This window comes from Mercenaria mercenaria, chromosome 2 (assembly GCF_021730395.1).
Source record: "Mercenaria mercenaria strain notata chromosome 2, MADL_Memer_1, whole genome shotgun sequence".
NCBI classification, from domain to species: Eukaryota; Metazoa; Mollusca; class Bivalvia; order Venerida; family Veneridae; genus Mercenaria; species Mercenaria mercenaria.
The window spans coordinates 12,530,073-12,545,832 of NC_069362.1; the positions used below are offsets into that span (position 1 = coordinate 12,530,073).

The window sequence follows — 15,760 nt, forward strand, 5'->3', positions numbered from 1 at the left end:
CATCTGGATGGGTATCTGAAGTAAGCAAACTTAACCATTCTGTCACAAAGGCTTCTGTTCTGAATTTGCTTCTCTAAGCTTCCCCCCCCCCCAGCAAATGTTCAAGCTTTTTTTTCAAACATAGCTGCAGCGACTCTATTAACTATGCAATGGAGAACCTTGATGTACCATTTCATTAAAACAGCTGGTAGCCTTTTTTTTACAAGACTGTTAATACATGACATAAAATAGTAAATGCTGCTCAACATGCACAGTTACTTTTTATATTTAGTCAAATAAATTTGGTAAGGATTTTCTACATTTAAAGTCCATATCTGATGATTAAATATTTTTGTGAAAGATAAGCATAGTCTGTCTTTAATAATTCATATTTACGAGGGCTTAGCGCAAAACTACTGTATCTTGTTCTTTATTTATATACAGTTACAATAATTTTGCACCAAACCCACAATAGTAAGTATACGGCTAATACAGTTAGCATAAATAACTGCAAAGAAACAAGAATGCAGCAACAAGTTGCTAGGTAAATTTGAAATTAATACAATATAGTTAAAGACATGAAAACAACAAGTTGAACAGGGAAGGGTAAATAAAAGAACAACATGGAAAAAGGAAATTGTAAAGGGTAAGCATCATAGTAATTACTGAAATTAAATTTTTGTTACAATGCATTCAACCTTGTATTAAAGAGGCCACCAAAGGGGTTGACTTCTAATACTAAACTGACCAATTTTCATTTTCATGCTTTCAGATGTGATACCCTTACAGATGAATTTCAATAACAGGTACAAAAATTAATTACAAAACTACAAACAGAACTGATTAAGGTTTCAGCTGCTATAATTTGATTATTATATATAAGGTCTGATGCAAAGTAGATCAAAATGATGTCAAACGTCCCAAGAGATGACTCATTTTCAGACTACAAAATATACAGAAAGATTAGTGTTCTCTAAAAACTTAAAAAATAAAGGACCATGTCACAGTTATATGCCAATATCTGCAACACAAATATTTCTTGCTCTTTATAACACTGGTATAACAAATGTTATTTAGACATATAAAAAATAAAATTTAAAAACTTGATTTAAGTCACAACAGCCTATAATTAAATTTTTAGCCTCAAATTATTTTTATGAGCATTCGGGACAACAGTTATTAGCAGTCTAACTATTAAAGGAAACATAAAACAAACAAGAGGGCCACAAAGGCCATGTATCACTCACCTGACTTACTTTTTTTATTCCAGATAACCTTGACCCACATCTCATTTTGTTAAACATTTTTCCAGGGAGTCTATTCTTACTGCTTAATGTTGGTAGAGAATTAACAAGCTCTTTTTTTCCTCAACCTATTGGCCTGATTTTGACCCAGGACCAAGCACATCTCAGATTTGACTGAGGCAAACATTCTATGTTTCCAAAAGGTCAGGTACAAACTTTAGGCTGTATAATGTAAACGTATGATCTTCTTATGATTTATAAAAATAACCTCGTTTTTTACCTCACATGACAAAGTATCAATCATAATGTAGACCTAATAAAAACAAATGTGACCTTTACCATGTTGAAAAGGATTTTCTATCATTTGACAAAGTGACCTTCTTTTCTACCACAGATGGCCCCGTACCAAACCTGTCAAAAGATTTTAATGAGGTGATCATTCTGACCTAGTTTTATTAAGAGATTGGGCCAAAATTTTGACTTCTAAAGTGTTAACAACAAAACTATCGACAGTGGCGGACCTGGGTAATCACAACAGCTCACTTTGAGCACTGCATGCTCAGGTGAGCTTAAAATGAGCAGTCAAGTTAATCTATCATAACAAGTTAAAGCCAAACCACCCGTAATTAAACCTACCATCTGACGCTTCTGAAAATGTAGAAAAACTTGTTAATTAATACATTTGTTCAAATACAAAAATTTAGTTCTAATTTCACCTGAACCTTAAAACATGCCAAAGGTGCTGTAATACTGCAATTCAAACTTCCAAGACAAATGATCATTAAAACCAGGAATGTATTGGACACAATATTTTCGAAACTTTAATATTTTTATGCATAAGGCCAAATTGATGGATATGTCTGCCACTTATTTTGATGGGGTAAAAGATTGAAAACGTCTAATGGCACTTCACTGGTCAGCAGTTATAAATGATGACCAGTCTCTAGTATTTACTTCTGTAACTGACCAATGACAAGACTTAACTCAGAGACTGGTTTTCAATCTCACTTTTATAACCTTTGGGCAAGATGTACAAACATGCAAAGATGCAGAGACAAACAAACACAATTCTAAACAATTTTTTGGTATATTTTACTGAAATAAATAAGTTGGTTTTTAAAAACTTACGCTTAGTTTAAACAACGTTTTGTGTTTGTAGTATTCACATGAACTTTAAACATGCCTATGTACTTTAAAATCAAATGCAAACAACAAACACCAGATTCATTTCTACATTAATGATGCATGTACATTTACGCTCTCACTTAATCTCACTTATTGATTCAGATTTTATACTGTTTGTTTTAAATTAAGTTTGTTTTTTTATTTCAACAGTATTTCTGTAAAGTAACTGCAGGTAGTAAACCTTAACAGCATTCCTGGAGTCTGTACTACTCCTAACTTGTTCTCCAAAGTAGTAAGTAACTTATTCACTATAATCACAGCTGGAGAACGAATCATTTCGTACATAATGTCTTCTACCAAGTTGCCTTTTTCTGAGATCAAACTAACAAACCAAAATTTATAGAGCTCTGTCTAATTTTATATACTGGTTAGCGATTTAACAAGCCTGTAGCGAAAGTTGTTATTAATTTATTTTCTCGAAACCATTGACAGGAGAGACGACAAAGTGTCTTGAAACCATTGACAGGAGAGACAATGTTCAAGAAACAAAAACCTTCATGATCAAATGTATAAATATAACACAATGATACAATATCAAATACATAAGTGTTACATATACTTAAAGTGCTATGTGAAAACATTAACATACAATCAGTTAACCTAACAATTACACAAAACCCATTAAACATAATCACATACTCGTAAATGTTATGTGCAAACTTTGAATACAGTTAGATATGATCAGTGTTAGACGCTTTCTTCCTAACACTACGTAGCTTTGACATGACACTACAATACTAGTCTGCTAGAAGGCTTCACAAATACCAGTAACGACTTTAAATACTATAGTTACAGTTATATCATTATGTAGCTTTGTTGATCTGGCTGAAAACAATACTGACCTAGGACTACATCTACAACAGTTACTGTATATTATATACCCACAATGTTAATTTACAAAACTGATATGATCTATGAGACACTTTGAATGTGTAACATCTCGAATAATTGCAGATCTTTGTATGCTGCACTCTCAACCAATCAAATGAGTGTGTTCCACTAGTCTAAGAGTATACAATAATGTATATGATATACATGAAGATTTCCAATTTACATATATTATTAATACAATAGCCTATAGTGACACTAGTTATCATTTAGTACATTAGTTTCAAAACTGAGTACACCTTAATAAAAATATACAAAAGCAGTTAAGATTTACATGTTATCACTAAATGATTTAAATGCAAGAAATCTAGCAGATCCCTTATCAGAGCAAATCGTTTGTAAAGCAAATTCTTTCACTTTTTAAGGCCATCATTCAGCACTTAATCAGAAGAATTCTCATAGTTTGGTCTGCAATAACAGATTTTAGATTATGTTTCTTTGTAGTAGAAATGTCTTTAAAAATCAGTTATGTGATAATGTAGATACTATTAAATTCAATTTGAATATATATCCTTTTATCTACTGTCTTGGACTTAATGTAGTGAACCTATAATGGCAACTGGCAATTTCCTTTCAATTTCACATTATATTTTGTTTTATTTTCTATTACATACTTCTTAAATTCTTTTCAGCATTCCTCTGCTGGTAAAAAACAACAACATGTGCTTGTAATGGCTAAAAGTGCCATAATAACAAACAACACTGCAAATTACCATTACGGTCTCACTATGGTAACCTTATATGCATGAAATACTGGAAATTAGGATACTAAACAAAATCTGTGCTGTAACATAAGCACATATCTACAGTTACAAATATGCCAGATACCCTGTGCATTCTGGGTAACATTTCTGCATATGGATTGGAAGCATGCAATGTGTGTGCACTGGAAGGTTATTCTTACAACAAAGATAAAATACAATATTTATCTGTTAAATCATCAGCAGTCCAGGAATATACTATTAGTCCAGCACATACTGTAGTGCAACAAATTACTGGTCACTGGTCAGGGATGCATTCTTAACGCTCTTACTTTTGTTACAGAAAATACAAGGCAGGCTGGATTGTATTCCCCATTTTCGATTTGTACTACCAGTAGTTTCAGTCGGGCTAGTTGCATGTGCATCAATTCCATACACCTGCATGTCATGTCAAATAGCCCCGACCGAAACATCACGGCACATTTCCGTGTACTGATAATGCGATCAGGATAGCACAGTGTTTTATGAAAAGAGCCCAGCTACAGTCTACCTGTATTTCATTTTTTTCCAGACAAGAGTCAATATTAAATATTCTTGAAATATTATCTAAAATATTATACAAAGAAAATTATTTTCAGGTGAGGATCTGCCAAAATACTTGCTTGTAAGAAATGTGGATAAAAAGACACTGATGCAAGCACCACTTACCAATTCCGCAACACTTTCCTTCTATGTAGCAAATGTGAAGTGAATATTTAGTTTTAAGTGAACACAGTTTACAGCAGAAATTCATTATGTGATATTTTTCATATGTAAAAGAATTGTAAATTTAAACATCTCACATACATAATTATGCTATGTCTTTTTTGGTTGAATTTTAAAATGAAATTTTCTCAAGATAATGCAAATTTACATCAGTTCCAAAAATTGGTGTTAAAATTCCGTTCAATCTGAACTAAAACTATTAAATGGTTTGAACATACATAATAATTAATATCACAGAAGCTGAATTCTTAATTACAACACTTAACTATCAATAAATTTTGTTTCTCATTCTGGCAAAAACATAGAACTTTTTGCATCTGAAACATTACTCCTAATTGCTATGAATATTTTATGTTCTTATGAGAAACAAAAGTTACACATTTTACATCAAAACTGCCAACAGTGTAGTGTGATTCACTAAAGCAAATCTCTACTTCAAGGATACCACCTCCAGAAAAACAATAATAGTAGACACACAATGTTTACATACATGTATAAAGAGGAATCTTGTTTGTTTCTGTGGAATATGGCAATATCTTTGACAAAGTTAACACAAAATACGACATTTCCTCAAGTGAAAACTTTGATATGTTTTTCAAAAGTGAAAGATATTTGGCAAAATTTAATATTCTTTTTCTTTCATGTTTTCCAATGGTTTTTAGCCAACTTCTGTATATTTGCAATTTTTTACTTAGTGCAAATACATCTGATAGTTTTCACTGTGAAATTACCAATCATATTTCAATAATTAACTGGAAACACGTAACAAAATATTTTTTTAGCAGTGACACACTATGAAAACACTTTTCCTTGAACGATCTACACGCCCGCATCTAGTTTAACAAAACCTAAATGAGCCGCATCATGAGAAAACCAACATTGCATCTGTGACCAGCATGGATCCAGACCTTCCGGGCAGTCTGGTCAGTATCCATGCTGTTCACTTTCAAACCCTATTGCAATTAGAGAAACCATTAGCGGACAGCATGGATCCTGACCAGACTGGGCGGATGCGCAGGCTGGTCTGGATCCGTGCTGGTTGCAAACGCACTATGTTGGTTTTCTCATGGCGCGGCCCATATGGAAATTTTCACCTCCTGGAGATGTATTGTGTCAAACTACACAACATTATACACAGTGGAAACTTGAACACCGTTAACCAAAACTAAGCATTCCTTTAAACAGAACATGTACTTGTGAATAAATACATCAACTGCATAACACAAAACTTGGACAAAAAAGCCCTGATAATATTGTAACTGATAGTGACGGACAGTATTTTAACAGGCAGATACTTCAGAAAACTAGTTTTCCACTGTTTTTTTTTGTGTGTGTTATAATCTTCATACGGCCTAATCTTTCTTCAGCTATAACCTATCTTCAACTTTTTACACCATGATTCACTTAAACTGCCATGAATTTTTTCATGAACCATGACCTTGATCACAAGACTTATTCTTAGTATTAAAGACCTTATTAACGACTCTAAGATCCAGTAAGTACCAAGTTTCCCATTGTCACCACCACATCAATTGATGCCCGCAAAACATAATTCTTTTTCCAATGACAATACACTTGATCTTTAAATTAAGCCAAAACAAATTTCTTGGAAGTCCATTTATATGCAAGTTTTCACTTCAAAACTTTCAGCACAACTTTGGCTACCAAATGGAATATGAAATTCTACTTATCAGAAACAGCTACCTTGACCTTGACCTCAATTCATTTACAAATGAAGTATTGTTATGAGCAAAGAACCAAAATTATATTTAAGTAAATGACCTTGACCTAGATCACTGAAAGCCTTATAACAATTCCAAACTGTCATTCAGCAGCATCTTTTCTGTAACTATCAATCGAAAATTAACATACATTTTTTGTAACACAGAGACCATGACCTTGATCGCAATCCATTTACTAGTCTGAAACTTTTTTCAGCACAATCAAAATTAATGTGTCATTTCAATCGCTGATCACAGTGTTCCATTTAATACATTCCTGTTCCGTTTACTGTAATACATGGAAACACTGTCACTGTAACAAGTTAATTACTTGAAATGGAAATTCTACTTTTAGTAACCAATACTTTGACCTTGATCACGAAGAATCAAAACAAATTTCCTTTCTATACTGCCTATAAACAATAAAACTGAATCTGTATACTGTATATACCTGTATACTATTGTAAGATATCTGAGAGATACTACAAGTTTACTGTGCAGTCAAACAACCACAGAAATTAATCTAACTACAAACAAGTATTTTCTTTGAAAACCTTATTAAAATAGTATTCAGAGACCAACTACAAAGATTGTACCATAACAGCAGGACACATCCAATCAATTATGTATTGCTTCATTCTTCTCGTTTGTAAATTTTGTTAAAATAATTCAATTTTTCATTTCAGAAAATAGTTGGCACTAATTTTCCTACCAGCAGACCAACACAAACAGCACTTACTATCTATTAATAGAAGGTTTAATAAGCAGAAATTCCCACAGCTAAATCATGTAGAAACTGAATTTCAAAAGCAAACTGCATACACAAATGACATGTTTTAACAAGAGAACCATGATGGTCCTGAATCGCTCACCTCTTCCCACATGACCCAGTTTTGAGTATGACGTCTTTTTCTATTATTTGACACAGTGACCTAGTTTTTGAGCTCATGTGACCCAGTTTTGAACTTGACCTAGATATTATCAAGATAAAAATTCTGACCAATTTTCATGAAGATCCATTGAAAAATATGGTCTCTAGAGAGGTCACAAGGTTTTTCTATTATTTGACCTATTGACCTAGTTTTCGAAGGTACGTGACCGTGTTTTGAATTTTACCTAGATATCATCAAGGTGAACATTCTCACTAATTTTCATGAAGATCTCATGAAAAATATGGCCTCTAGAGAGGTCACAAGATTTTTCTATTTTTATACCTACTGGCCTAGTTTTTGACCGCACGTGACCCAGTTTCGAAACCGACCTAGATATCATCAAGGTGAACATTCAGATCAATTTTCAGGAAGATCCATTGAAAAATATGGCCTCTAGAGAGGTCAAAAGATTTTTCTAATTTTAGTCCTACTGACCTAGTTTTTGACTGCAGTTGACCCAGTTTCAAACTTGACCTAGATATCATCAAGATGAACATTCAGACCAACTTTCATACAGATCCCATGAAAAGTATGGCCTCTAGAGAGGTCACAAGGTTTTTTTTATTATTTGACCTACTGACCTAGTTTTTTAAGGCACGTGACCCAGTTTCAAACTTGACCTAGATATCATCAAGGTGAACATTCTGATCAATTTTCATGAAGATCCATTCAAGGGTATGGCCTCTAGAAAGGTCACAAGGTAATTCTATTTCAAGACCTACTGACCTAGTTTTTGATCGCAGTTGACCCAGTTTCAAACTTGACCTATATATCATCAAGATAAACATTCAGACCAACTTTCATACAGATCCCATGAAAAACATGGCCTCTAGAGAGGTCACAAGGTTTTTCTATTTTTAGACCTACTGACCTACTTTTTGAAGGCATGTGACCCACTTTCGAACCTGATCTAGATATCATCAAGATGAACATTCTGACCAATTTTTATGGAGATCCATTCACAAGTATGGCCTCTAGCTAGGTCACAACGTTTTCTATTTTTAGACCTACTGACCTAGTTTTTGACCGCACATGACCCTGTTTCGAACTTGACCTAGATATCATCAAGATGAACATTCAGACCAACTTTCATACAGATCCAATGAAAAATATGGCCTTTAGAGAGGTCTCAAGGTTTTTCTATTATTTGACCTACTGACCTAGTTTTTGATGGCATGTGACCCATTTTCGAACTTGATCTAGATATCATCAAGATGAACATTCAGACCAACTTTCATACAGATCCCATGAAAAATATGGCCTTTAAAGAGGTCACAAGATTTTTCTATTATTTGACCTACTGACCTAGTTTTTGATGGCACGTGACCCATTTTTGAACTTGACCTAGATATCATCAAGATGAACATTCAGACCAATTTTCATATAGATCCCATGAAAAATATGGCCTCTAGAGAGGTCACAATGTTTTTCTATTATCTGATGGCACGTGACCCATTTTCGAACTTGACCTAGATATCATCAAGATGAACAATCTGACCAACTTTCATAAAGATCCCACAAAAAATGTGACCTCTAGAGTGGTCACAAGCAAAAGTTTACAAACACACGGATGAACGAACGGACTACGGACGCCGCACGTTCACAAAAGCTCACCTTGTGATTTTGTGACAGGTGAGCTAAAAATAGTTTGTTTAATGTTTGAGTTAGTCTGAAGATAAAATATCAACCGTATAAAACCATTCCAGATAATACCAGTAGTTCATATATTTACCAAGAGTAACTACATAATGTCAGATCAAGCATATATACACCATATATTCCAACAGTGATAATATTACAACCAATTCTGAGTACATGGGATTACTATTTCACTATTTTGCCTTAAATACAAGCATGCTTACAGACCCAAACCAAGACATGAAGAGCTGACCCAGGGCTTTTTTTCCTGAAAAAGGGAAGAAGCCCTAGCCTAAAGTTTAGGGAAATATCAACACAATTTTAGTCAAATTGGAAACTGGGTTGCATTACCTCCTAAATGCGCACATTGCCTCGAGTTTCAAATGTTCATTTGACTAAAATATGCAATTTTTTTTTCTTTAAAAATCAGGTAAAAATGCCCTGGATGTGAACAAGTTATAACATATACAAACCTGTGGATCAAACTTTTTGAACTGGTCAAGACCAAGGCCTGTAAATGAAAACATCAAAATAAATATTGCATACAGAGTATATCACTGGGGATCCTTTAAATGTAAAATGCAAAATCTCTAAGAAAAATATTCCTGGAGGCTGCACCTCTGTCTTGCAACCTTTGGATGTGTCATTGAATAAACCGTTCAAGTCTCATGTTCGTCACAGTTGGAATGAGTGGATGGTAAACGGTCCCCGTGAGACAACTAAGGCTGGCAACCTTAAACGGCCAAGTCTTAGCACAGTGTGTGAATGGATTGTTAATGCTTGGAATCAGATACCATCAGAAATGGTTATGAAATCATTTCTGAAGTGTGGAATTTCTAACTCGATGGATGGAACACAGGACGATGCATTGTTCGAGGAATTCACCTCCTCGTGCAGTGTAACTGACAGTGTTGTTGATGATGATGATGTTGAGTGTGATGACTATGTGTATGACCCTGCTGTAACTGAGGAGTTAGCCAACGAACTGTTTAACAGTGATGACAAGAGTGACTTTGAGGGATTTTAAATTGACACTTTGTGTTTGAACATACAGTGAAATATCAGTTACAGATACTTATGTTTATTGTAACTTTGATACATGTAACATGTTTTAAATGTTAGGAATGAAATATCTTATTAATAAATTAAAGATATATGCTTTTCAAACAATAAAGGATAATATTTTTAATATAAAAATAAAATTAATAATTGAATACTTTGTTATAATGTTGTTTATATAATTATGAAGATTTTTTTATCCCTCTACATGAGCATTGAACATACTTATACACCTACAAATATCTTAAAAAATTGCCCTCGACTTATGGTCGAGTTCAGGTAAATGTTTAAACCAGCAATATCTTTCTCAAGACACCCCACCTTTTTTAATAAAATTTCCCCTGCGAGGCCACCTCTTGCAACTAATGCTGAAAGTGTCAAATGAAAAACTTCAAGTTCAAGATCTTGATTTATGGAAAGTGATTAAACATAACACCAGTGAGAAAAGGCAACATTCAAAACGGAAGTTGTTGCGGACAGGTCAGCTATGATGGAAAATTGTTACATAGCATATAGGAAAGTTTTCAAGATCTGATAAATTTCTAATCCATTTTAAAGGTGGAAAACTCATGATGAAAACAGATGATTCATTTGTTTCTGTCAGGTCATTTATATGAAGCTGAACAAGTGTTCAGTTTTTAATGGAAAGCTTTGATAGTTGGATAATGACCTAAACATAAAACTTAACCAAGAAACTGATTTTCTAAGCCAAAGGGCAATAATTCTTGCAAAAGCAATGGATTTGTTTCTTGATGACAGGTCTGCTTATTGGTGAACAAGTATTCCAAGTTTCAAGCAAAACTTGATAGTTTAGGAGAAAAGTTGATCCTAAACATATAAACTTAACCAAGAAATTCTGATATTTTAAAGTACAAAGGGCCATAAATCTTGCAAAAGCAAGAGGAGTTATGTTTCTTCTAAAAACAGGTCAAGCATGAATAAATGAACAAGTATTCCAAGTTTAAATTAGCAATATTTTTTGATAGTTTAGGAGAAAAGCTGACCTAAACATAATACTTAACCAGCAACGCCCGACGCAGACGCCGACGCCGACGCCGACAACCGCTCAAGTGATGACAATAACTCATCATTTTTTTTCAAAAAATCAGATGAGCTAAAAATTACAAGCAAGTCGATCTTTCATGTGAAACAAACACAGTGGAACCTGTCTAATCCGAACCTGTTCGGACCAGAAGAATTGTTCGGATTACAAAGGTGTTCAGATTATAAAGGTTTTCTGAATTCAACATTTTATACAGTTTGAAAAATAACTCAAATATCGAAAACAATTATCTTTCAATTTTCAAAGATTTATCTTCAATCATTTTTAATCAAATAAAAAGCTGAAACAAATGCAACAAACATTCATTGTTGTGTGTTACTCATGTTCTTTTGACAGCAAGACTTCAAGTATGGATCACACGATTTTGGCAATGCATTAAAATATTAACAAAAAGACATCAATAGAAATTATTTTTAACACCCAATTATTGCAAACGTACGTTAATGACCCATCTCTTTAATGTATTCCTTTGATTTGATGAGCAATAAAGGATGATTACATAATTATGACATAATTAGTCGGCAATGCCTCTCCATATTCGTATTTTTCACACTTGTGTTAATCACACACGTTCACCGACTCGCATATTGTAAACAAACGTTTGCACTGCTTTTATAACATTTGTCGGTATTTTATGACACTTCGCACCTCATTGAATCTTTGTGTATGGTCAAAATTTTGGGGCCCGGTTGGTGTTCAGATCAGAAAGGTAAATTTCAACTATTTTATATGAAACTGGACCACAAAACTTTTCCGGTTTTCAGAGTAGCAAGGGTCTGGATTTCAAATGTATATTTGTATTAAATTAAGAAGAAAAAAATACGGGACCGCGAGAATCGTTCAGTTTAGACAGGTTTCCGGATTACAAGAGTACGGATTAGCTAGGTTCCACTGTATACAGTCACTTTATTTCATATCTTTTAAATAGCTGGAGGCAAATTTATGTTAAATGCAATCCATTATGCACAATGCTGCAATGCTAACTGGAAAAGGGAAATTAAATATAACTGCCCTTTAAATTCTGTTTCAGTAGTCTAAAAAAGTAACTAAAACATGGCCTTCTCTACTATTCACCAATATTGTCACAAGCAGTAAAAGAACTAGAATTGGTCTTAGTTACTGAAATTTATACTTTTGATGGAGGGTTAAGATTTACGTTTTTGTCAGAACTACCTTATAACAGAAAGGCCATGACAATAAACGTTTCAAAGGTTTACCTTCAGGTTGAAGCATCCCAGGTGTGATAGACCTGACAAAATCTTCAGGTGTCATAAACACTTCCCATTCCCCACTGCTGTGAACTTTGAGCGTCGCAAAGTAACGAAATATCTTATCAGGGGTGGAGTAGGCTCGTATTCTGTTTTCATACTCAATCATCTACAATGTATGAAAATTCGTCACCTCAACACAGAAAGCAAAAAAGTATGAAATTATCCACTTTTTGCACCAAGGTGATTATAACCAACAAATCAACAGAAAAGATTTATTCATAAGAATTTCAAATTTTAGCATAAATGTAAATAAATGTTTTGCTTTAGGTTATAAACATACTGCCCATTCAATAAAAGAGCTTAGTAAGTTTGAAAGCACTTGACATTAAAGTGGAACCTAAAGATTTCATTTATGTCTTGTAACTATGATATATGTAAATTGCTGAATCACTTCATTCTAAGTACTTTCAAAATTCTAAAAGATAAAGATAAACTCCAAAAGGTCCTAGGCCCTGACGAAGATAAAAATATATAGAATGATATACTCTTTTATCATGAAATCCTATCCTCTTCTTTTTCTTTCCTTCTTTCTCTGGTTCCCCATCCCCATCTTTCTCCCCCTGTTCTACACTTTGATCTCCTTCCACCTCAGATGATGCAGCATCTCTAGAATAAACAAGTGCAGTTTGTAGGACAGCGTGCCTGACTGTCACTATGTGACAAATTCTAAATCAAACAAATGAATGAAGTTATAATTGCAATGCAATACAAAGTCCCCCACTGGAAGGTGACTCCAATTCTCTCAACTGCAGTATAACCTAATAGCATCTGATATCTGTCCATGATGTATACATATTGTCTTATATATATACAATACATTACAACACAAAATATTTGAATTAAAATTTGCATATAGTCTACAGTTTTGTTTGCTTAAAACATCTCTGTCAAATAAAACAAGTACTGACTGATTTTAAGTTTCTGGAGAATAGCTCACAAGATACAGGACAATTTGCTATTTCAGGAAATTTGATGGGTTCTTCAACAAGCAAGATGTGAACGACTTAAAAGGGACCTTGATTTAAAGTCACAGGTGTAGAAATGACATCTTATCTCTCAACAAAAGCATCCATTCTTTATATCTATATAGTAAAAACTACATAAAGATGGCTGGTTTCATATTTGGAAAAGCACAAATCTCAAACTGTTTTATTTGTTTGTTTCTTTTTTTTTTTGGTTCAGCAATGTTTTTAACAGACTTTCAGTTATGAAATAGCAGGTTTTTGGGTAAAGCAACTTTTTTAACAGATTTTCATTTATGAAATAGCAGGCAATTACAATGTAACTGAATCCTTGTTCCCCAGGATTCTTTACCAGTAATAAAACTGTTCTCCACTAGTAACTGCCAACTTCTCCACATGAATCAGAGACGGAGGACGAATGATTTCAGACACAATGTCTAACCAAATCGTCATGGAGAACATATCCCTCACCCAAGGACTGAACTCCTGAGCCTGCAATCTTTTGATTTGCGCTCCTCTATATATTGGACTACTTGAAGAACTGAATTTCCTGTCATGTCAAACAAAGACTTACTCCGCTTAATAGAGTAAATTATTAACTTCATAAATTTATATGTGGCAGAAAACTTTTTTGTCACCACAAAATTGAGACATGAAGATGGAATTATATATACACTTTTCAAAACAAGTAAGACGTGTTTTATTAACCTTTAGCCTGCTGGCGGCAAGTGATTCTGCCTTTGCGACCAGTGTAGACCAACATAGCTTGCACATCCGTGGTGAACATGTATATGAAGCAAGGTAAAGGTTAATGTTATTCAGTGAATTAGGCAATGTATCATATATAATCTAGTACTTCCAGGTTCCAACTCACTTGCAGGAATCAACAAAACGGTAAAATTTTGTTAAAACCCCTACAGAAAACATGAAATAAAAAGACACTTGTTTGTTTCACATTTTGCTTAAACTGTGCTCAATGAAATCAGAAAATGAAAGTTTTGCAGTTGTTTTCTGCCATAATACAGAAGGAAAATGATTGAAGGTGTCTTAAGTGAAATAATATCTAAAGAAGACAGAGCTAGTGAAAGTCAAAAATGTACTTACGCTTTCTCTACTAAAGTTGCAAGTGCAATGACACACATCAAACAGACTATTAAAAACGTCTTCCATTTGAAAGGTCTCCTTTTGTGTCCAAAATCTGTGTACCTAGCACTGTTCCTTGTTACACTCATGTGTTGTCGTAAACTTATACATAAACTTGCAGGTGCTCTGAAGCAAACATGCTTGTATATTCCATTTTCACGGTAGTTAAGTCTGACCTGATTGGAACTGGCAGAAATAGATGTGAAAAACAAGCGTTTACATGGGTGAAGAGCCACAGCTGACAGATTTCTAGGCAGAAGCAGAAATCGCGTCTTCTCTATCCCAGCCATAGCCATTTTATTTAATATCTTCTTTAGTACCAGACATTCTACAAAATAAACATAAACCTTTTTACAACATAACTGTATAAATTCAACTTCTTATTTTTCAATAAGGCTGACAACTCAAGTTTGTGCTAACTTTTTTACTTAATGAAATATGATTGTCATTAGTGATAAGAATTGGATGGCTGAAGTGGAATCGATTAATTGGTCCGATTCTGATCTCTCTCTCTCTGATCCGATTAATTGGAAAGAATCCAAATCTGAAGACAATGAGCATTATGCACTATAATTTCTTTCAATTAATCTGTACCAGGATTCTAGGACAGTACAGGGAAGTGTCTTGTTTGTAAAACTCTAAATTTTGTGTATGTCATAAAGAAAGCAACCATGCATTGGTCAGACTGAGAGAAAAGAACACTTTCTTCTGTCCTTGTCATTGAGTGCCATGCACTACACTAGAGTAACTGGACATGTCTACATGAATGACCCAATATACTTTTCTAGTAAATATTCAACTAGAGCTGCTTTTGAGAAAAGCGCATGTCTCCCACAACTGCCTAATCATCTTAATAGTAAGTCAGTCTTTATATACTGTTTACTCACTACAAATATACCTTTGAAGAGTAAAAAGGCTGATTTTGGGTAATTCAAGGGCCATAATTCTGAAGTGCCTAGGCCGATTTGGCTAGTTATCTAACTTGGACTCCTATACTACTAGAGCGCATGCACATTCATCTAGCCAAAAGGAGCCCTATACTACTCATGTACTACTAGAGTGCATGGCTTGCACATTCCTGAAGCCAAAAGGACTCCTATACTTCTCATCAGTAGTATAGGGTGCCTTCAGGAATACGCCTAAAATCTGAGCGTTTTCCGGTAATTCATGGGCCATAATTCTGAAGTGCCTGGGCCGATTTGGCTAGTT

At 34.0% G+C, this 15,760-nt stretch overlaps 1 protein-coding gene across 5 annotated transcripts in view; it reads right to left on the reverse strand.

The window, feature by feature from the left end:
• The window catches only part of LOC123561969 (calcium uptake protein 1, mitochondrial-like), a 48,348-nt gene that overhangs the window by 22,325 nt on the left and 10,263 nt on the right, over positions 1-15,760 (reverse strand). For 3 of the 5 annotated variants that reach the window (XM_053530046.1, XM_053530051.1, XM_053530058.1), the window contains exons 2-6: positions 14,513-14,879; positions 12,932-13,052; positions 12,393-12,552; positions 9,527-9,564; positions 4,706-4,726 (exon numbers count right to left, since the gene is read on the reverse strand). In XM_053530046.1, coding sequence (XP_053386021.1) covers positions 4,706-4,726; positions 9,527-9,564; positions 12,393-12,552; positions 12,932-13,052; positions 14,513-14,847 — 675 coding nt within the window. In that variant the 5' untranslated portion in view covers positions 14,848-14,879. Of the gene's footprint in view, positions 1-1,859; positions 1,872-4,705; positions 4,727-9,526; positions 9,565-12,392; positions 12,553-12,931; positions 13,053-14,512; positions 14,880-15,760 lie in introns of those variants that run through there. The other 2 variants (XM_053530061.1, XM_053530068.1) reach the window with 2 other exon arrangements.